The sequence below is a fragment of the Podarcis gaigeae genome, assembly GCF_964106915.1.
Source record: "Podarcis gaigeae genome assembly, chromosome: 10".
NCBI classification, from domain to species: domain Eukaryota; kingdom Metazoa; phylum Chordata; class Lepidosauria; order Squamata; family Lacertidae; genus Podarcis; species Podarcis gaigeae.
Window position 1 is genome coordinate 18,884,242 of NC_139686.1, and position 21,479 is coordinate 18,905,720.

At 43.9% G+C, this 21,479-nt stretch overlaps 2 protein-coding genes across 5 annotated transcripts in view; one reads left to right on the forward strand and one right to left on the reverse strand.

Moving 5' to 3' along the window:
* Positions 1 to 3,969, forward strand: part of NINJ2 (ninjurin 2) — a 46,079-nt gene extending 42,110 nt beyond the window's left edge. For both annotated transcript variants that reach the window (XM_083701052.1, XM_083701053.1), the window contains exons 3-4: positions 1,685 to 1,865; positions 2,145 to 3,969. In XM_083701052.1, coding sequence (XP_083557178.1) covers positions 1,685 to 1,854 — 170 coding nt within the window. In that variant the 3' untranslated portion in view covers positions 1,855 to 1,865; positions 2,145 to 3,969. The remainder of the gene's footprint in view (positions 1 to 1,684; positions 1,866 to 2,144) is intronic.
* Positions 3,970 to 4,180: 211 nt separating this feature from the next.
* B4GALNT3 (beta-1,4-N-acetyl-galactosaminyltransferase 3) overlaps positions 4,181 to 21,479 on the reverse strand; it is a 75,385-nt gene continuing 58,086 nt past the window's right edge. Inside the window, exons 8-21 of one of the 3 annotated variants that reach the window (XM_083700058.1) lie at positions 19,512 to 19,590; positions 18,495 to 18,561; positions 17,862 to 18,005; positions 17,562 to 17,671; positions 16,221 to 16,321; positions 15,434 to 15,513; positions 13,844 to 14,616; positions 13,575 to 13,807; positions 11,531 to 11,826; positions 9,618 to 9,771; positions 9,104 to 9,176; positions 8,052 to 8,205; positions 7,251 to 7,377; positions 4,181 to 6,730 (exon numbers count right to left, since the gene is read on the reverse strand). In XM_083700058.1, coding sequence (XP_083556184.1) covers positions 6,625 to 6,730; positions 7,251 to 7,377; positions 8,052 to 8,205; positions 9,104 to 9,176; positions 9,618 to 9,771; positions 11,531 to 11,826; positions 13,575 to 13,807; positions 13,844 to 14,616; positions 15,434 to 15,513; positions 16,221 to 16,321; positions 17,562 to 17,671; positions 17,862 to 18,005; positions 18,495 to 18,561; positions 19,512 to 19,590 — 2,497 coding nt within the window. In that variant the 3' untranslated portion in view covers positions 4,181 to 6,624. Of the gene's footprint in view, positions 6,731 to 7,250; positions 7,378 to 8,051; positions 8,206 to 9,103; positions 9,177 to 9,617; positions 9,772 to 11,530; positions 11,827 to 13,574; positions 14,617 to 15,433; positions 15,514 to 16,220; positions 16,322 to 17,561; positions 17,672 to 17,861; positions 18,006 to 18,494; positions 18,562 to 19,511; positions 19,591 to 21,479 lie in introns of all 3 variants that reach the window. The other 2 variants (XM_083700059.1, XM_083700057.1) reach the window with 2 other exon arrangements.

Here is a 21,479-nt window from a genome sequence, read left to right on the forward strand (position 1 = left end):
GCAGCTGCTGTTGGCCTCCAGCCTCTGGCTTGCCCTAGAGGACCAAAGCTATCTAAAAATGGAAATATCTGGTGTGTGTCTCATAGTCATCTGCTTCAAGCTTTTGCCAGCTTGGCTAGGCCTGATGGGAGTTATAGTCCAGAACTGCTGGAGGGCACCAGATTCGCAAAGGCTGAATGTAGTCTGCTTTATTTTTAAAAAATTAAAAGGGTCCTAGCCATTTTGGATGGTTGCCTTTGGTTTTAGAGTTAGCCCACACTGAAGAGGTGGCTGCGTCTAAGGCATTGCACAAAGCAACAGACCACAGCAGGTTTTCCTCAATTTGGTGCCCTCTAGATGGCTTGGACTACAATTCCCAGCATCATACAGCTGAGCTCACTAGAACTAATGGGAGATGTAGTCCAAAACACCAGGGTGTGGACACCAGGCTAGAGAAGGCTGTAAGAAAACCATTTTTTGCCACTGAGCACAGCAAGTCCTGGCTCTGTGAAGAGTGTAACCGGGACAATAAACATGCTTTCCAGAACATTTTTGGCACACTCATGCTTGACTTTTCAGGTGTATATTTGTGCATCAATAAAGAAGGGCAGGATTTAGCTTCCTTTTTGTGGGAGAGATCCCTGGAAACCTGAGGGTTGTAGCCAATTTTAAGGCTTATCCACACCTACCTTTTGCCTTGCTCTTTCCAGGCATAGAGCCATGCTTCAAAGCTCCTTGTCCAAGCCTTTTTAGACTTTGGCTAGCTCTCCACTTCCATGTCTCTCGCCATCCTTCCCAAACTACAGCTTCCCACTTGGAGCTAGGGTGGGAAAAAAATGGTTTTAGCTCTCCGTATCTTCCAGAGAAATCTCCAGGTTTTCCCCCTAGTCATTGGCTTCTGTTGAGAGGCTTTTCCCAGGCCATTCTTTGCCTTGAACATGCTTTTTCCAAATGAAAGCTGTGGCTGGCACAGCTGGACACCAACCATTAAAGGACATTAGCCATCCTTTTCTCTAAACCACAGCAATCAGGCAGAAAACTCACGGAAATATGAAAAGGACTTAAAGCTGTACTCATGGGCAAAATTAGGTCACAGATTATTTTTTTATAAGTAAATTTTCAACTCAAGGAGGCAGGCAACATCCTAACATTGCACCAGGCTGCAGAGCAGAGAAGGGAAGCATAGCTATTTCATCTGTGGTTTAAATGACACTTAGATAAGAATCTCGCTGGAAGAGTTTGACCCAGGCATTGTTTCATCACCACCACCATCATCATTTTATTTGTATGCTGCCTTCCATAGTTAAAACCATGCTCATGGCAGCTGGCATGGACACATTCATATAAACACAAACATAACAAAAGTAGTCATAAATAAAACATCAAAAACTACACAAAGATAACACACACACACATCAATATATCAATAAGAGCAACGAGACCCCAGCCCAAGTGTCTGTTTGGCAGCCTCAGCTTTTGTAGCTGGAGTCAATCAAGGCTCCGCCCTCCCAGGTGGAAGGAAAGGAATAGTGTGTAAAACTGTGTTTCCTGACCTTACCTTATTGGAGGAAAGAAAATATAAGCCTATCAAACATTTAAGAGAATAATAATAATGGTGGTGGTGGTGGCACACCTTCTGCAGAATGTAGTGAGCAGAAGAGTTTTCTCTGAATTCTGTCTTGGTTTTGTCTTTTGTTTTTCATAGCTCGGATGAACCTGAACGACGTGACAAAGCAGCAGCGCCTGAATTTGCTCAACAACATCGCCACAATCCTAGTCTTCATCATAGTCATCGTCAACATCTTCATTACCGCTTTTGGTGTGCAGAAGACGGGTCTCTATCCTAGCATTTATGGTGGTCGGAGAATCTACTAAGCCTTGGAAGGGTAAGAAAAGAGTGAGTCTTATGCTTCCAGATTGGACAGATAAACACTCACCATCCATTTTTGCCTATTTGGACATAGGATACTCCATCAATCATTATTCTTAGGCAGTTCATAAGTAATGAAGTGGGATGATGGCAGTTCTTCTCTCTTTCTCTCCCCCCCAAATATGAAAAGGGTGGTTATCTCTAGGGAGACAGTTCCACAGCAGAGGAGTCTTATCCTTGTCACCATCAACAGTAAGATGCACAACCTGCTTGAGCCTCTTGTTTTTCCTTGCAGGCTGGAGCACATGGTAGAAGATAGCTGGAATGCCTTTCCGTATAGCCTTATTGATCTCAGACTTGATGATCCATTTAAGATACACAACTGCCTGGGTGAACCCTATTGCAATTACATCAGTTGCTCCTTGTGGGCTACTTCTGCAACATGTTTACAGCTCTGAAGAGGTGAATAATTTTTCAGCTGATCTTGACAGCAGCCTCTCCTCATCTCAACCCATAATGATGTTTGTCTCCTGTAATGGAGTAGTGGGGAATTTTAGGTCAGAGAGCCAAATGCAGCCCTCCAGGCCTTTCTCCCCAGGTTAGACTTCTTCCTCAGCCAAACACTCCTCTCTTCCCCAGCTTACATCACCCACTGGCCCTACTCTGCACCCTTTTTCAGTTAGTGTGAGTGTAAATAAAAACTAGCCTACCATACACATGAAAAAAAGTTCTTCTTTGTCTCTGACCCAGAAGGGACTGTATGAAAAATGTTCCCAACCCCTGGTTGTAATGAGATTCCTCTGCAATTCAGAAGATTGCATTCAGCTAGAGCTTCCCTGCTTCCACCAGGAAAGGAGCAGCCCTCAGTGATTCAACTTGATGTACTCCATCAATGGCAGCAGCAGTCAATGTAAGCGACAGGGACAACAGTATCAAAATAAAACATTGGAAGAGAATTACAAATGAGCACAATTGGTATGGGGCAGGTGCTAGGTCACTAGTTCAAATTTTGTCCAAGAGGACACTAAGTTGTCAGATGAAGACAGATTTGCAAAGCAGGAGAAAAAAATGATTTAAGGCTGCAGTCCTAACCACAACTGCTAAGAAGTCAGTCCTGCTAAATTCAGTGGGGCTTGCTGCCAGGGGAGTGGAGTTAGCATTGCAGACCAAGCCATCTTGTATAAGCACACAACATCCACCCAGAGAAGAGGCTGCCCACTGTGTTTCTTTTTGATTCACTGCTCTTGCTTTGCGTCCACCTGAGCATGAATTAGTGTGGGATGCGATGCATGTCTCCGGATGAGACTTTGTTTCTGTGTTGTGTAATGGGATCAACTGCTCTCAGTGATGGGATGCAACAGAATGACCAGCCCCAAATAGTGACTCACACAGGAGCACAAGTTGTTGGCTCCTCAGAGGGTGGACAGTTATTTACCCCAAAAGTAAGAATGAGAAGTGTACCTCCAGTTTTAGCTCAGAGAAGAGTCTGCCCCAGCTACTAAAACATTGAGAAATGCAATTATTAAATGAAGAGCATTATGTTACCCTGATCCAGTAATCAGTGGTGGTGCAGAGGCTCTGATGCAACTAGCTGAAACTCCTGTTATTTTGCTGGAGCTCCTGAATAGCCAAGATTCCCATAGTTTCTATGTACTTAGTCCTGCTCCTCTATGGGTGTAACTTGTTATGTAAAACTGCTTAGTTTTTTGCAATTTAGCTGTATACAAATTCTGTTATTTAAATAAAATAAAAAGTGTAGTGTGTGTGTGTGTGTGTGTGTGTGTGTGTGTGTACATACACAAAAGGTATAAAACTAGGATTATAGTGGAAATACAGAACATCAGCTTGCATGTGGCAAAAAATAAATTGCATTATAAACCTCTGCTGGTGGCAATAATACTATGCATAGTAATGCAAAGCATTTTAAAGCTGTACAAGTTAACCTTGATTTTTGTAAACAGTGCATTGCTCCTGAAAGTTACCCCCATGCTGTCCTTAGCCACTCTTACAATATTTTATAAAGGACTTGCAATTTTCTCATCCCACTTAGAACTGGTGCATCTTTTGCATATTCCAACTATTTGCTTTCTCTTTATTTATTAAAGTATATTTTATCCAAAGGTGTGACTTGGTCTATATATCAAATTACGCAATGCAGACAGTGAATGAAAATCTTAAGCACTAAACATCTTTCTTTTATATCCTTTTATAGAATAGTACATAGCTACCCAGATACAGAAGAGGAGACAGATCCCTTATACAAAAATTTCACATTAGATTGGTCCACTTTGCAGGCAGGCATTTGAGGGTCAGAAAAAAACACAACACACATTTTCTGTAAGGAATCTGTATTTGTAAATGGAGGCACTTATGCTTCCTCTTGCAAGTAAGAAAAGGTTTGGGACTCGTCAATAAGGCACACATTTCAATTTAAATATACCAAAGAACATTTCAGATATTCACACAAGCTATAAAAGGTGTAGAGGTACTTCAGTGAAGGTGACATTGATGACACTGGAACAAACAAACAATAGATTCAGACAGGTAAGTCCTTTCAGCATAGGCCCTTACAATTTCCTTCTTTGACTTCATAGCAAAACCCAATCCTGATACACACATCCAGCGTTTGATGTTTATGCATCTGTGTGTCACCAAGTCAAAGAGATATTGTTGAATCAATGAAATCTGCACACATTTAAACAGGATTAAATAATAGTTCTGAAGAAAGAGGTTTACTTTGTTTTTAAATTGGGTTGGGGGAACCACTGACCCACAGGCCAACCCACATCCTCCTTTCCTTGCCTCATCCCCTCCTTCTCCACACTGAGGCTTGAAAAACTACAATAATTTTATGCTGCATGGGGGTGGGGCTACAGTGGGTGAAGAAAGAGTTAAAAAAAGAAAGGAGTCTGGAAACTCATGTTTCCAGAGACAGAAAATGCCATTCCCATTATCATTTGGCACACATACAAACACACACTTTAACTCACCTTCATCAATGAACCAACTCAGCTCCTCATTTTACACACAGCTGTTACCCATTTTGTGTGACCTGCTTTAAGGACTGGTTTGTTTCCTGAAGGTGTCAGGCCCAAATCTGACTTTGAGTTAGCACAACTTCTTCCCACTCCTTCCAAAACTGCAGCGTAGATAGCTCATTTTCTTACATATTTTCTGATGCAAGCACACCTGGTCTTCATACATAATCAGTACCAAAACATAGTAACAAAACCATAACCTTAATTTATCAATTAATTTTACAAAATATATTTTGTCCTTCGAAAAAGATTATTTCCCCCGCCTCTGGGTGGCTTGGAACACATTAAAATCAGAGTACAAACAAACCAACATTAAAACTACAAAATAAATAGAAGGGGTGGGAGGACAGTGTATAAAAGCTATTTAACTCAATGGGACTTCTAAAATATATGCCCAGGATTGCACTGTAAATGAGGGATGGGGAACCTTTGGCCCTTCAGATGTTGTTAGAACCCCAACTGATCAGCATGGCCAGTTGTCAGGGATCAGCGTTTCCCAAACTTGGGTGTCCAGCTGGTTTTGAACTACAGTTCCCATCATCCCTAACCACTGGTCCTGCTAGGTAGGGATGAAGGCAGTTGTAGCCCAACAACATTTGGGAGGCCACAGTTTCCTTATTCCTGCTGTAAATTAATCTCTTGAGTTCTAGGCTATTCAAGGGTTGTTGTCTCAAGTTCATATTTCCAGTTCCCTGTTTTCCCCATTTCATATGACTGTCAGGATAAACACAATTCTGTGCCAAAAACTCAAGTCCTAACAGGGTTTTGACCCAGCTTAATGGTAAGAGAGAGAGAGAGAGAGGGGCCGCTTATTGAGAAATACAGATGCAGGCAAGCCACAAGGTGAAGGCTTCAACATAATTCTTTTTGCTGTACCTGAGCAGAGCACAATATGCATTAAGTGAGGAGAAGAATCCGCTAGGCCCCTTTAGTATGTCCTGGCTGGGTTTATGCACAGGTAATCGGACACAGCCCACATATCAGAGTGACTTTGGTCCAAAGGCATGGATTTCAGGACACAGTTTTTGTTCAAGTATCTCAAAAAAAGAAGCATCATTAAAAACAACTCACACTACACATAACGAGGCTATATTCCTCTTTCTAACACACTGTGGAAGGCACTCCTTTTCATTTGTACCCGTTGACCAGAGAACTGCGGCATTACTGATGCTTCTAAGAAGTGAAAGCATTTCAGTAAAACCTCGGAAGAAGTAGGAAGGCACCACAAAAAGAGGCTTTTGAGGCAGAGGGATGATGCAGGGGAAGAGGAAAAGGGAAGGGTTATAGCTTGGTGGTAGAGCACTTGCTTTTTATGCAGAAGGTCCTGTATTCAATCTGCGGCATTTCCAGGTAGGGCTGACAATGTTTCCTGCTTGAAGCCCTGGAGAGCCGCTGCCAGTCAGTGCAGACAATACTGGGCTAAGATGGACCAATTGGTCTGACGTAGAGGAAGGCAGCTTCCTATGTGTGCTTTTTGCTTCCCAGAAGTGCATTTGTGACATGCTGGTGAGAAAGTTTGGTTTTGTGCTCTTAAAAAGATGGCTGTCGTGGATGTAAGACACTAGAGGTAGGATCGTTTTCTTCCCATTTTCATTTTTCTCACAAGATAAAAACTCTCAGTTCTGCGCCTGAACTTATTTTCTCATAACGCCTAAATTCATGTTTTGACTTCTGTGGTACTGGAGGATTCTCCTCGACATGCCTGGATAAAGTCTGCACTGCGAGTGCAAATGTTCCTCACATCTTCAGCTGCCGTCGGTTCCACATGCCCCGCTTGGAGTGGAAATGGTGGAAGAAGTTTCTGAGAGAGAGTCGTTCCACCTCCAGGCCAGCCTGAAAAATCCTGTGGGAGGAGAAGGAGAGAGAGAGATTGGAACGAGAGGCTAACTAGGACTGCCTGCTTCTGTGGAGCTTGGATTGGGAGGGTGGGGGAATCTTTAAAGCACCACGGGCCAGGTCAAGATCAGGACTCTAAACTCTGATTAAGCAAGTGATCAGGAGGGTGGGAAGTTGGGACCGGAATGGCAGCCACAGGAAACTACCCCTCTAACTAAGAGTAAAGGGGACACTTCAGTGGCAGTGGGTTTTTATTGGACCAATGGGACTTACTTGTGAGTGAATATATAAGATTGCTCTGTTTGCGTGTAGGAGGAAGTTTTTTACGAGGATGAAACTTAGTGCTTAATAGCGGTTTGGTTAATTGCTTTTAATGGCTAGTTGTTCCACATTGTGCTTTTCCTCTTAGACTTCATCCATCATTACTGAGCTAGATGAACCAATGGTCTGATTCAGTATACGGCAGCTTCCTATGTTCCTATGAGAAGAGAACCCAAAGCCAGTTGCTGCTGCACATCTTCACTCACCGGTCCAGGAGTTCCCAGTCCTCTCCTCCCCACTTTTCCCCAAAGTCTCTGGTGTTCATGCCTCCAACGCGAACTAGATCTGACTTGTATATACCCAGGAGGCCAAAGCCGTTCACTTCCCAGTAGCCTATGAAAGTGAAACACAAAAACATCAGCCACATCTACATGGTTTATTAGTAAAAATTAAAGTTCTCAGACTAACCTGTGGCACCCACTGGTCCAGACATGTAACAGATTAATAGGGAAAGATCCAACTAAAATCCTCCACACACACACACATCCTAATGAGTTGCAACCACTCTTCATTGGGAAGTAATAGGATGCTGGAATGAAGAACTTCAAGACTTGGGGGTGGAAGGGCTAACTGCAGTCCTCATGAATCTCCCCAGGCCACATCCCTCACTGATCCCTGCTTTGCACCCTCCCTGAATGGTTTTGCCTGGCAGGAATGTGTCCTGGAATTCTGATACTGCCTCCTACTTGCCTGGAAGGAGGGTAGAGAGGAATGTATGATTATGCATAAAAAGTAGCCAACCAAGGAAAGTACTGTACATTCCTTTCCCCACCCACTTTTGCCTTTCTCCACCCCAAGCCACCACTAGCACATGGGCCCTGGGAAGTTGCCCAGAATATTTTCCTTGTCTGTCCTAGACCTTCACCCCTCTGTTATGAAACCGCTGTTTTAACCATCTCTACAAGGCTAAACTATGAACTGTAGAAAAATCTGTTTGTGATAATGAGGAAGAAAGATGACCAGAAGAATATGGGTTTTATGCAAAAAACCTCCCTGCAGCACCTCACCATCAGGCCATTTTGGGGATGCACCACAGTGGAGCCTCATAACCATAGGTGCAAAGGCCATTTTCCCTTCCACACAGTGCTTCCGAATGGAGTCAATGATCCCTGACGGGAAATGGATGTGAAGATCACACAGGAAAATGATGCTGTGCGAATCCTGTAATTAAGCAGAGAAACGGAGCAGTCAGGTCGTTATCCACAGTACACTCGTGCGCGTGGGGAAAGGCTCACAGAAACGCCCATTCAAGGAAGATGTGAACATCACACAACATCATGCAACACCCTCCAGCTCCAAGACAACTTCTTATATGCAGAACAAACCTGTCAGATACCTGAATTTGTGTGTGTGTGTAAAGAGTTTCCACTACTATAGGCAGACTTTTTTTATGGATGAACCACTCTTTCAGTTAGAAAGATGAACCCAAATGTTCAACCTACATCTACTTCCATGTGGTTTATGTTCATTCAGCCATAGAGCATCTTGTCTTACCTGCAGAAGGCCCCAATCCCTATCATCTCCAGATAAGACTTGGATTATCCCACCTGAAACCTGAGGGTTTCTCAGCGTTGGGTCCCCAGATGTTGTTGGACTACAACTCCCATCATCCCTGAGCTCTGGCCTTGCTAGCTAGGGTTGATGAGAGTTGTAGTCCCAAAACATCTGGGGACCCAAGGTTGAGAAAGGCTGCTGTAGAGAGTCAGAGCAGGCAAGGCTGATTATTTTTGCCCCCTGCCAACCCACTCTTTAGCACTCCATCAGAACAAATTTCAATTCAGGTTTTCTGTAGATTGACATTTGCTCCAATTGAGTGCTGCAGAGCTGGTTTTCATAGAGAAAGCTCCAGAGCAAAGAAAACCTTATATTAAACCCCTTTAAATCATTCCGAAACTACCTAACATTTGGCAGCTGAGGCGCTTTAGCTCAGCCTTCCCCAGTTTGCTGCCTTCCATACACTTTGGACCACAACTCCCATTACCTTCAGCCAGCATGGCCAATAGTCAGGGGGGATGGGAGTTGTAGTTCACAGCATCTGCCCTAGCCAGCTATCACTCACCTTCACTAGGTTTATCCCAGCTTGCAGGCCTGCAGAGCGCTGAAAGTTCCCCGTTAACCGCAAATATTGGTACCTGAAGACAAGAAATGGGTTATGTTTTCACAGACAAAGTAAGGCTTTGTAAGGTTCTACACTTAGGCAGGAAGAATCAGCTGCACAAATATAAGATGGGGGACACCTGGCTTTCCAATAGTATGTGTGAAAAGGATCTAAGGGGTTGTAGTAGACCACAGGCTGATGCAGCAGTAAAACCAGTTAATGCTATTCTAGGCTGCAACAACAGAAGTATATGGTAAGAGTTGTTTGACAGTAGAACAGAGGTTGGGTGGCCATCTGGCATAGATGCTTTAGTGGAGATTTCTGCATTGTAGGGGTTTGAACTAGTTGACCCTCAAGGTCCCTTCCAACTCTAAGATTCTATGAATAAGGATTATTATTATTGCATCTGTCCCTTATATGCTTCAAATATGCTGGCCCATGTTCCTGTTCGCAAATGCAATAAATCTGCTCTCACCTGCGCAATGAGGACTTTTTCAGAGCCTTTTCTACATCCATATCGTCACTGCTGTAGTCTGTGATGATGACGTTGAAATAGGGGTCCTTAGTAACCCTGAACAGCTCTTCCATGTCAGAAATGAACTGCAGCACCCAGCGTGCCTGGTTTTTCACTGTTTGGCACCGGGAAGAAAGAGAAGAACAGAATGAGGGCAGAGTTGGTTTTAAAGGATGGAGTTGTGTCCCAAGGGGGCAAGACACACACATACACAATTTCCTTCCTGTTCTAGTAAACATGGGCATGGCCCTATATGCAATTGCTGACACCCCTAACACAAGACTATATGGAATAGAGTCTGACTCAATATAAGGCTGCTCATCATATCCCTATTCAGCTACAGATGCAAATGCAGCTGCTTCCAGAGGAGCAGCCTTTTCGGCCTGCTGCAGCAAAATATATGAAGTCTTGTGGCAGCTTAAGAGCTTACTAATTTATCAAATACAGACATACAGCATTATTGCTATACAGCAAACAAAGAGGCGCAGTGAAGATAATGAAGCAGTTTGCTCAGAGGAAAGCAGGTATGCTTTCCTGGATCAGTCTTTCACTGACCAGTTTGTATTGTCCAACTATAGGCAGAATCTTTAGTGGGCTATCTAGGCCAATATCAGGAAAAAAATTGCTAGGCTTCATCATTTAATTCTCCAAATAGTATAGCTCTATGATACTGTGGCATCAACCCAGGGCTGTGAGTGCAAAATAATTATCCAAATTGATTCTGCGCTAAGGGAACCCAAGTTCTGTGACAAAAGCTAAGAACAAATTGTCCAAATTAAGCATGTTTTCACTACTTCCTTCCTTTTGCAATATTCTGCTCTTTATTTTGGTAAAAGAAAATGCACACACAAATATATATATTCTATGGTTTTGATAGTTATTAGGATTGTGAGGGGTTCAATACCTAGACACTCCATCCCTTGACCAGTAGAATTTTTCTGGAGGAAAACCTCTGCTTAGCTCCTTTCATGCATAACTTAAAACCAAAACAAAGCAAAACAGAACACCAACACAGCTGTTGAGTTCTTAGGATGCTGGATTCTTAGAGCCAAAGCCCACACCTATGGCTTTTCTGTGCTCCTGTGAAACACACTTATCACATTGCCTTTAGTTCGATGGATGTTACCTGAAACTGGAGCAAAATCATATAGCTAAATATGACGACTGATTCTGTTTTAGTACCTTAAGATGGATATTTTGTCCTAGGAGAATTTTAGGATATGTGACAATTTGAGCTGCATGATAAAAATATGCTGTGTCTTTCTTCCGGAAATATAAGAAAAAGCATGGGGCATTAATCAGTCACTGAGAGTTAGAAGAAGAAAAATTAAGGTTGCCAGATGGGAACTAACGAAAGAAAAGGTAAACGACACCTGGGTGCTTAAGTCCAGTCAAAGGCAACTATGGGGTTGTGGTGCTCATCTTGCTTTCAGGCCGAGGGAGCCAGCATTTTTCCACAGATAGCTTTCCAGGTCATGTGGCCAGCTTGACTAAACTGCTTTTGGTGCAATGGGACACCGTGACGGAACCAAGAGTGCACCGAAACACCATTTACCTTTTCGCCGCAGCAGTACCTATTTATCTACTTGCACTGGTATGCTTTTGAACTGCTAGGTTGGCAGGAGCTAGGACAGAGCAGTGGGAGCCCAGTGGTTTAGACCACAGCGCCACCTGCATCCCGGATGGGAACTAAAAATACTGTTCTATAATGTAGGATACAGCATATAAAATCAAAGGGAAAATATGGTTGAGACTTTTCATCTCCCTGATATAGCACCTCTACCAGGTGAAGTACAGGTGGCAGAAGTCAAAATCCCATCATTCTCCATTGCAGCTATTTTGACAAGATCACAAAGCTATCACATCCCGCTTACCTGGCACTATGAAGTGGACAACGGCACGATGGTTCCAGGAAAAGCCTGCTGGCCAGCACAGGGCTGGCTCAGTTTTTCTGGCCAACAAGTGGCGCTGGCGGCCCCATGCCAGATCCTTCATAATACCCTCCTCCTCACCGCTGCTGCTACCATGCCAGTCCCGTGCAAATACGTATTCTGAGAAACGGACAATGCGCTTATCCCGTGCCACCAGCTCCAGCTCCAGAAGGTAGCGGCTGCCTCGCAGGTGGTCCTGCCGCTTCTCCACATTGACGATGCGCAGCAGTTGGAATCGCCTGAAATTGCCATGAAGGGCCACAGCTCAGTGGCAGAGTAGATGTGTTGCATGCAGAAGGTGCCAGGTTCAAGCCCTGGCGTCTCCAGGGATTGGCCTGGGAACATTCCCAGTTTGAACACTTGGGAAGTCCCTACCTATGCAGACAAGACTGAGCTGGATGGAGCAATGGTCTGACTTGGTATAAGGTGTCCTCCTATTATACGAAGGAATTGTGTCTTCCTATGTATGCCTACTAACCGTGATGGCTATGCTCAATGTCAGAGATAGTATGCCTCTGAACACCAATTGCTAGGAATGGCAGGTTTGGCTTAGAGATATTGAGTTGTGTATTATTTTGGTATTGTAAACATCATTTAAGAAGGTGTTGAATTTCTTGTACAATGAATTTTTTGAAACTACATACAGAGTTATTTAGTTTGTGATATACTTCTCCATAAGTGGTATTGAGCTTTGTGGAGGAATTGCAGGTCGGCAGAGTGCTGTTGTGCTCAGATCCTGCTTGCAGGCTTCCCACACACAACTGGCTGGCCAGTGTGAGAACAGGATGCTGCGTTAGATGGGCCATTGGCCTGATCCAGCAGACTTTTCTAATGCAGTACCACATTTGCACACCAGGTTCTTAGGCCGTGTCTGACCAAGCACCAGGTCCACAGGCCTGATGCACAAAACATTTGCACTGTACCCTTGCCTAATTTTTGTTTTCACTGCAAGAGATCAGCCAGATACTAAAGCCTTCGCCATGCTAATGTTTTTCCCCCAACTATGTTCAGCCACCAACCATTTCAAAACTAAAATAAAAATGGCAAGTTCTGTAACAAGACAAGACAACTTCTGCCTCCCAAACAAACTTGCCTAATATCCTACAGTGGTCTTCAAGTAGTCCAGACCCAAAGCCCACCGCAGATTCCCAACCTGTAGTGTTGACAGCCCCCTTTCAGCCCTTCCTTGCTTTGCAACCATCCCATACTGGCCACAGGCCTTAGGACCCTCTGGGCTTGTCAAGTGACTAGGACTAAGCATTGGCCAGGTCTACCCAGCTGTCCCTAAACTGACTCCCTCTAGATGTTGTCTGACTCCCATCAGCGCCAGACAATGTGGCTGGTGGTCAGGGATGACGACAGCTGGGGCCCTGTAGAATCTGGAGGGCACCTGCTGAGGGGAGACTGGTCTAGCCTTAAGCAGCTGAAGGTCAGCACCCTAGACTCAATTCCTTGTAAGTCCACCCTCCAGCTATTGACTCTGTTGATGCAGAGAGTAAGGTATCACAGGTCAGTGGTGTACTGGTTAGTGTCGGATTAGGCTCTGAGAGACCAGAGTTCAAATCCCCACTTGGACATGGGTGACCTTGGGTCAGTCACTACTTCTCAGCCTCACAGGGTTGTTGTGGGGATTAAATGAGGAGGTAGAGAATCATGTACACCACTTTGAGCTCCTTGGATGAAAAGGTGTGATATAAATGCAGTGAATTAAAAAAAGGTTCCAGGTTTAAGTCTGTGGCACTCAATGTGATAGTGAAAATGCCAAAAGATAAAGACCAGATGAAATCAGAGCTCATTCCTAGCTCCCCAAGACTACAGAAGAACATATCCAAACATCCCTTTTAAGGATGAAGAGTGACTCAGTCCTCATTTCACAATGAGATCTGACAGCATTTTTAGCTACCTATCCAGACCCAAAGAGTCTGTTCCATGCTGCAGTTGCCAGCCTTAATAAGGACCAGAGTCTGCAAGGTGACTTTTGGCTTACCCTTTGTTCTTCTGGTTGAGCTTCTTTAGGAATGCATGAGTGACCTCAAGGGCTTCCTTCTCTTTTAACAGCAGGTTCCCCGAAGTGTTGCACTTCAGGTCAATCCAGTCTGTCCGCAGCACCTGGAAGTCCAAGTTACTTGCCCTGAAAGTCTGCTGCCAGTTCACTAGTTGGTCAAATGCAGGCATGTAACGAAACTCCTCTTCTTCATTTACCTCCCCTTCCACCTCCTCCTCTTCTTCTTCCTCCTGTTCCTCGACCACCGCCACCTTTTCTTCTTCCTCCTGTTCCTCAACCACCACCACCTTTTCTTCATCCTCCACCTTGTGCACTGTTGGCTGGGCAGAATCAGTCCTGACAGGTGGCTTGGGATCCAGATCCACTCTTCCTAAAATGACATTTGCAGCATCTGCTGCCTTGTGCTGGGCTATATACGAATCTACTTGGTTAAGCCATTGGTCCTCATGAGCAGGCTGTTCCTGGAGGGCTGCCTTCCCTGCTCCTTTGTCAAGCACCTGGGATTGCCTCCTTGTTTTTGTGGTTTCTAATGATGACAGGTCTATGTTTCCATTTGCATTAAAACCCAAAGTCTCTCTTGGGATCCTTCCAGCTGAATCCCTGCGACTGATGGAATTTTGTTCCCCAATCCCTTTGGTCCTTTTGTTAGTCTGCATGCCCTCATCTCCTCCTTTCCTCTTGGTAGCTGGCAACTCATGGGCACTTCTGTCACGGTGAGGAGAGTTCTCTTGGTTTCTGCTGTTCAGATACAGCCTTCCTACTGGTGAATTTATTTCTGGGATGGTTTTATTGTTGGTCTGGTTGACCAATGTCATTATCCGCTTTTTAGCAGCTTTGCTCTGTGTACCTTTCCCAGCCACTGACAGGAGAGTCCGAGGCTTTAGTGGGGAATAATCATAAACATTGGCGTACTCCGCTGCCAGGATGGGAGCTCTTTTCACTTTGGGTCTGGAGGAGCTTAATGGAGGATGCATGTCATCTGGGTCTTCATACTGAGCATCATCAAAATTTTCTCCTTCATAGCCTGAAAAGATCAAACAAAATTACATATCTTGTGCCTTGATTGTTGTTGTTTTTTTCTTTCTCTCTCTCTTCTTAGTTTTGAAGTACGGTAATTCTTAACTCAACTTACATGGTGACCAGGGCTTCATACAGACCATACATTTAAGGCACATGGCTTCCCCCAAAGAATCCTGGGAACTTGTGATTCCCCCTCACAGAGCTATCGTTCCCAGCACCTTTAACAAACTACAGTTCCCATGACTATTTGGGGGAATTCATGTGCTGTAAAGGTACAGTGTTTATGCAGCCTGAATGTACTGCAAAGTGCAATACTGGTGAGACTCCAGCCATCTATCATCTTAATTTCCAGAGGAATCCATATATAAAAATTTAGCATATGCAAATTTGTGTCATGAACCTGTGCCCCAAGTCTACTTAGCAAAACCCCAGTCTATAGGTGAAAAATACAGGCATCTCAGGTTTCTCTTTTGATGCATTTAGCCCAGTGGGTAGGGCATGAGACACTTTATCTCAAGGTTGTGGGTTTGAGCCCCACATTGGGCAAAAGATTCCTGCATTGCAGGGGGTTGGACTAGATGACCATCATGGTCCCTTCCAGCTCTGCAATTCTATGATTCTATAACTGTTGCATATTGAACAGAGAGGTGGACATGCTTCCATATGAACTAAGCATCTTAGTCAGCCATGTTTCCCATTCTGGTTGTTCCTCGTTTGATGTAGATACGAAACCACCTCCTATGATTCTGCCCATTGCAGTCTCTCTCTTCTTTATCACTCATTAGTCAACCATAAAACAACTTTTCCAGGTTTTTCCATACCTGGCAACTTAGTTGTTTCCTCAGAATCTGAATTCCTCCCCTCTGGCTTGTCCATTTTCACATACCTGGAGAATCCAAATCTGCAGGAGTTAAAAAGCAAACCCAGGCATTACAATTGCCACACTCTTTAAGCTTAGCCAGTATGCAACATTTCTGCTCTGCTAAACATCTCTTCTGCTTAAGGGGAGTCATTTTATGCAACCAGTAGAATCAAGTGGTAAAAGTCTGCTTGGACTGTACTACTTACAGGCTGCAGGTAGCAGGTAGCAGGTTGCATGTTTATGCTAGTCCCTTGCACTTGTAATCTACCTTGTGGCAATGCAACCTACTTATTTTTCAGTTCCAAAAGTATCTGGCAGCTTCTTTAAAAATATTTCTTGCAATACTGGTACTGCGAACTCTCTTTTGCACAAATATTCTGGGTAGGGAGTATCTTGTGCATTTGGATAGCCAGATATTTAGATAAAAAGAAGAGGGATTTATATAGTTACATGGACTGAGTGACAGAAACAAAAAATATACTGTAAGCTGACATGGACTCCATGCTAGATGCAGAAACAAATAATAAATGCTAACTGAATAAGTGAGGGCAGTGAACAGGACCTTGGTTGTAACAAACAACAATAGCAGCTTTAGATTCTGCTTGCATAAGGCAATACAGATCTCTCTTCCATGTAGAAAAACACGTAGGAAATAATCCGGTGTGAAATGCCTTTCTCCTAAAATTCAGCCCCTGCTTTCCAGTGACAAAGCAACAGAGTTCAGTTACCAAGAAGGAAGGCTTTACCTGTTCAGGAAATATTCATTTTCCTGGTAAAAGCACTTGTTATGTGTCTCCATGTGCGTCAAACGAGTGTAGTCATTGGGATATACAAATGACAAATGGACCTAGAAAGGGAGGGGAGGAGTCCACACACAAAAAATATCAGTACTAAAACTAAACTTCAGGACTATTTTGTGTGATCAAGGACAGCCAGAGTTTTCAGAGCACAGCTCAGGTCTATTAGCCCCAAAATCAATAAACTTGCCTCAGATTTATTTATACTGACTGTTGTACACATGTGTAGAATTTTGAGAGAGATGCTTAGTTTTCCATACCAAGGACAACGGTTGTGCTATTGATTTTGTAGTCACTTATTCCAAAATGAAAGAGGAGAGATAACCACCTGTAAACATTTAGAAGCTCTTTTCCTTATTTTTGAGCTTGAAAAAAGGTAGCTGATATATGCTAACAAGAACAACATTTAAAGCCCTGGGTTTAACTCTTCTGTAACACAAACAAACAGTGAAGCACATGACAGCAGCTGCAATTTCAGGGTAACTGAGCATCTATGCTATTCAAATGACCATCAAGTACTGCTCAAATAATCAATTGCATTTCCCATAAGGTATTTAAGGTCTGAGATGTTGACTGATCCACTACAGCAGAGCTTTCCAAACTAAGCATAAACACATTCATGTGTTGGCCGCAGTGTGTAGGTGTGTGATGTGAACACGCCCCATGCTCCTCCGGGGGTGGGGTGGCGGGCTGGAAAGTGGTTAGTTTAACCTCCGGTTTGCTAGTAAAACTGAATTACTGTGTGGCAAAATGATGCATGTCTAAAAAGTGTGTCACCAACATGAAAAGTTTGGAAAGCTCTGCACTACAGAGATTCATTATTTCATGTCACAGGAATGTTCTCGTCTGGGTGAACTGGTTAAAAGAAAGTGTAAACTCAATGTGGCAAGTTATCCCAGTTAGTGCCTAAGCTGGAGAAAGAATGAATGCCATTGGTGTTCGGCCAATCAAATGTGTGGCGACCAAAACTGAACTGCCCCCTACTAAGGCCCCAAGATAAGTGGAGAAGATACATTTGAACTTAGAGGAGCAGAGCAAGCAAAACAGAGGCAATCTTAGCTACTGAGCTTGGGCATCACCACATGAGCTCACATCCAGCTACCACTTTGAAAGAAAGTTCATGCAAGCACACACCAAAATGACAGTGGAGCAATAGATCCACTAACTGCACATGCCACTGTGGACAACTACACACAGCTTCCTAAAAGGAAAGCCAGCCTTTAACCTAAGCTTCAATGTTAGCAGCAGCTGCAAGCTGGGCAAAGACTTGAATTGAGAATTAAGACTTACAAACTGAAGCCCTTGATAGCGCTCCAGAGGGAATCCATTGACCAGGTAGCTTGGTTTGTAAGGGCAGTCTGGAAGGATCTTGCGCAACTGCGACTTCCTTACGAGAGGCACTGAGAAACAGAAAATAAGTGAGAGGCTATGACAGAAGCAGATCGGCGTAAAGCAGTCGGGAGAGAGCTCCTACTAACCATTAAATACATAGGAGCTTGTTCTCTTTTGTATCTAGATGCTCTAGATCAGCCCCAAGCAAAACCATCTAAGGCTGCAATCCTATGCTCTGGCAGCAAGCTAGATGCTTACATTTATAAATGGTGTCCCGGGGGTCAGGCTTGAGCATGTCAGCTGAGTGCTCCATTGCACCCTGATCGTACACAATCTGTTTTGGATTCGTAGCCAGTGTCTGTGGGATGTGACCAACTTCATCCATTTTCAAAAGCGTTTCATCTAAAGCACATTGGGGTGGGGGAGAGAGAAATAGTGGGAAAGGGTAGGAAGGAAGGAAGAAGGAATAATTTACCTCCTTAGGACAGCTGGATATATTCTTCTTCATGCAACTCTAACTCTTGTCAATTCTGTTACATACTGCTAACAAGCTTCAAGGGATTTCACAGCTCAAAGTGCTCCTTATTTTTAAATGCTAATCTGGCAACCCAACCTGAATTCCAAATTTCAGTAAATTACATGCAAGTCCCATTTCACAAGCCTCCCAGGCTATTTTCTGCCCTCCCTCAAAGCTCAGTGCCTCTCAAAAGCCTATGAAATAAACCTGGTATGAAGTGAAGAAGGGTATAGTGCAATATTTCTGCATCTGCCTAGGATGTGCTGCGGTTAGAGGCAAAGCTTTTCTGTTGATAGGAAGGAAGGAAGACCGAAAGCAACAAAAAGGCCATTTGGCCTTATTAGTCCTGGGGGGCAGGAAGGGAAGATACTTACTAGCATAAAGGGAGAGGGATTCAGAGTCAATAACAGCAAACTTGGTTTCTGGGTCATTCAGCTTCCACTGAAAGAGAAAGACGGATGCATTCAAAGTTTATAAATTTGACAATTAGGAAAGGAAAGGAGAGATCTGTCTACAACAGACCCAGATGACTAGTAGTTTGCCAGGCTATATAAAGTCCACTGCTAGGTTTAACCTAAAGTCCACTGTGGTTTAACAGATCTCTAGCAAGCAGATAAGCTGAAACAAAATAAAAAAATTCCTTCCAGTAGCACCTTAGAGACCAACTAAGTTTCTTATTGGTATTGGTAAAGCAGAAAAGCCAGGAGATTTGTTGCCTTGGTGGATTGCTATACAGGTCTGGTGGCTGAAATGAGACAGCATGGGGGCTCCTGTACTTTTAATAGTTGTGTAGAAGAGGCTGCCCTTGCTAAAAATTTCCTCTTCTGCACCACTATTAAGAGCCCCATCCTCTTCTGTACTTATACATGACTGATGCAAGGTAATTCAATACACAATATACAATTGTGATTTACAAAGTCAAGGAATCCTTTCCCAATTTCAGATCCTGTTAATATATTACACTGTGTGTGAAGCTAGTGAGGCTTTTCACAAAGGTGGAATATCCAGGGAAAAACGGATGAGCAAAACTATCAAAAATAACACTCATTGTTTAATTTAATCCTTGCTTCTGAGATAGCTTAGTGTGTGCTTTTGGCATTATTAGATGTACAGTATTGGAAGAATACATTGCAGTTACTGTTTTGGTTGCTCAATTGAATTTAGTATTTGTCATCTGCCTGATGTACATGATTTTCTAGTCTTCTTAAATTAAAAACAGAAACAATAATGCAACACTCAGGAGTATGTCAGACATTTCAAGCGATCAATTAATTGGTCTTCTCTGAGCATGTGGGAAAGATCACATAAAAATGCAAAAATGAGTTAGGAAGGAAATGTCGGGATGATGAAATAAAGTGCCATCTGAATGCAGCCCTAGCCTGAGTACTCACTGCCACTACCACATGGTCTGTTCCTTTGTCATCTTGCTTGTGTAGCACCTCAAAGTAGTACTTGCTCATGGCAGACAACCTGCGAGAGGGAAGTGGACAAAGAAACACTATTAATGCGGAACATCTTTTCCCACTTAAGTAATCATGGAAACTGAAGTAGCCACATCACTTTGGACTACAAGACTCTATCTACTCTTTGGTCAAAAGAGGGTGGATTCCATTTGTTCTGTACAGTGATGTCTTCCAAGAACTCAAACTGGGTTGGAGTTCTATTTAAGCCTTCGATGAATTATTCCTTCCAGCTAAGGGATATAGCCACTGAATTCTATGTTTTCCTTCATCTCTGCTCAAATTAGGCAATGAACAAGTCAATTCGTCTAATGGCAAAGTCTCCATGGAGGGCAGGGAATACTTTCTGCCATTGCTGACAGCGTCAACCTGTGCAATTTGAAAGACTGACAGAGTTCAGACCTGCCCAGACCTATAACCTGAAGTTATAGGATTAGAAACTAAGGAGTCACTGGATCCAACCATCCCTGCCTCAGGAGTTGAGATTGCCACACCAGCTGCCTGGGTTGGGTTCCTGGGCAGTTCTATAGCCTCCTGACTCTCTCAGGAACTAAGGAAATGGTGATCCAGGCAGGAACTTCAACACCGCAGCTGAAGTCCCTGGCTAGCCGTATACAAGAGCACCTGCCTGGGTAAGAGTCACAGTGGAGCCTTCAGCCCCTTGGACTGTGTACACACCATGCATTTAAAGCACATGACTTCCCCCAAAGAATCCTGGGAATTGTAGTTTGTTAAGGGACGCAGGTGGCGCTGTGGGTTAAAGCCTCAGCGCCTAGGACTTGCCGATCGAAAGGTCGGCAGTTCGAATTCCTGCGGCGGGGAGCGCTCCCACTGCTCGGTCCCAGTGCCTGCCAACCTAGCAGTTCGAAAGCACCTCCGGGTGCAAGTAGATAAATAGGGACCGCTTACCAGCGGGAAGGTAAACGGCATTTCCGTGTGCGGCTCTGGCTCGCCAGATGCAGCTTGTCACTCTGGCCACGTGACCCGGAAGTGTCTCCGGACAGCGCTGGCCCCTGGCCTCTTAAGTGAGATGGGCGCACAACCCCAGAGTCTGTCAAGACTGGCCCGTACGGGCAGGGGTACCTTTACCTTTACCTTTAAGGGTATTGGAAATTGCAGCTCTGTGAAGGGTAAACTACAGTTCCCAATATTTTCGTGGGGGAAGCCATGTATGGTGTGGGTGTGATTATTTAGAAGCAGAAGAAACATCTAGAACACAGGAAAAGAGACTGCACTTCAAACATGTGCTGTGCATGCAGCTCAAGAGTCACAGAAGCCACAACTTCCAGTTCCTCAAAGCAGGGAAACGGAGCAACACAAGACGGGGGGGATGGTTAATTTTCAGATGGCACGGTTGTCAAATGATTATTGCAGCCTAGACATGAACAACATTGGCTGATTGAATCCATAGTTGCCATTTGATTATTGAGAATCTTAGGGGGAATTTATCTCATCAGAGAAAAGTAAGAGAGAGAAATTAGTTTGTCTCTAGGAAATACAGATAATAGCCACCAGGAGGCACTCTCAGGTTATTTTAAGGTTTAAGCAGGACACACAGCACACTACTGATAAGGAGAAAGCTTACACTAAGGTTACCAGATTTTTTTCAATGAATCCAGGGAAGCTTTCCAACTTCAGTCGGAATGGATGGATTTTGTCAGGGGACTGGTTTGTAAATCCGGGGACTGTCCCCGGGTAATGGGGATGTCTGGTAACCTTAACTTACACACACACACACACACACACACACACACACACACAGAGAGAGAGAGAGAGAGAGAGAGACATTTGAAGTTGCAATGTTCTAAAACAGTATTTTTTAAAACTTGGAGATCAGTATGGGAGAATGCATGCCAATTGTGTTTAATGCAAGGCAAGAGGCTGCATTGGTCCTTGGTG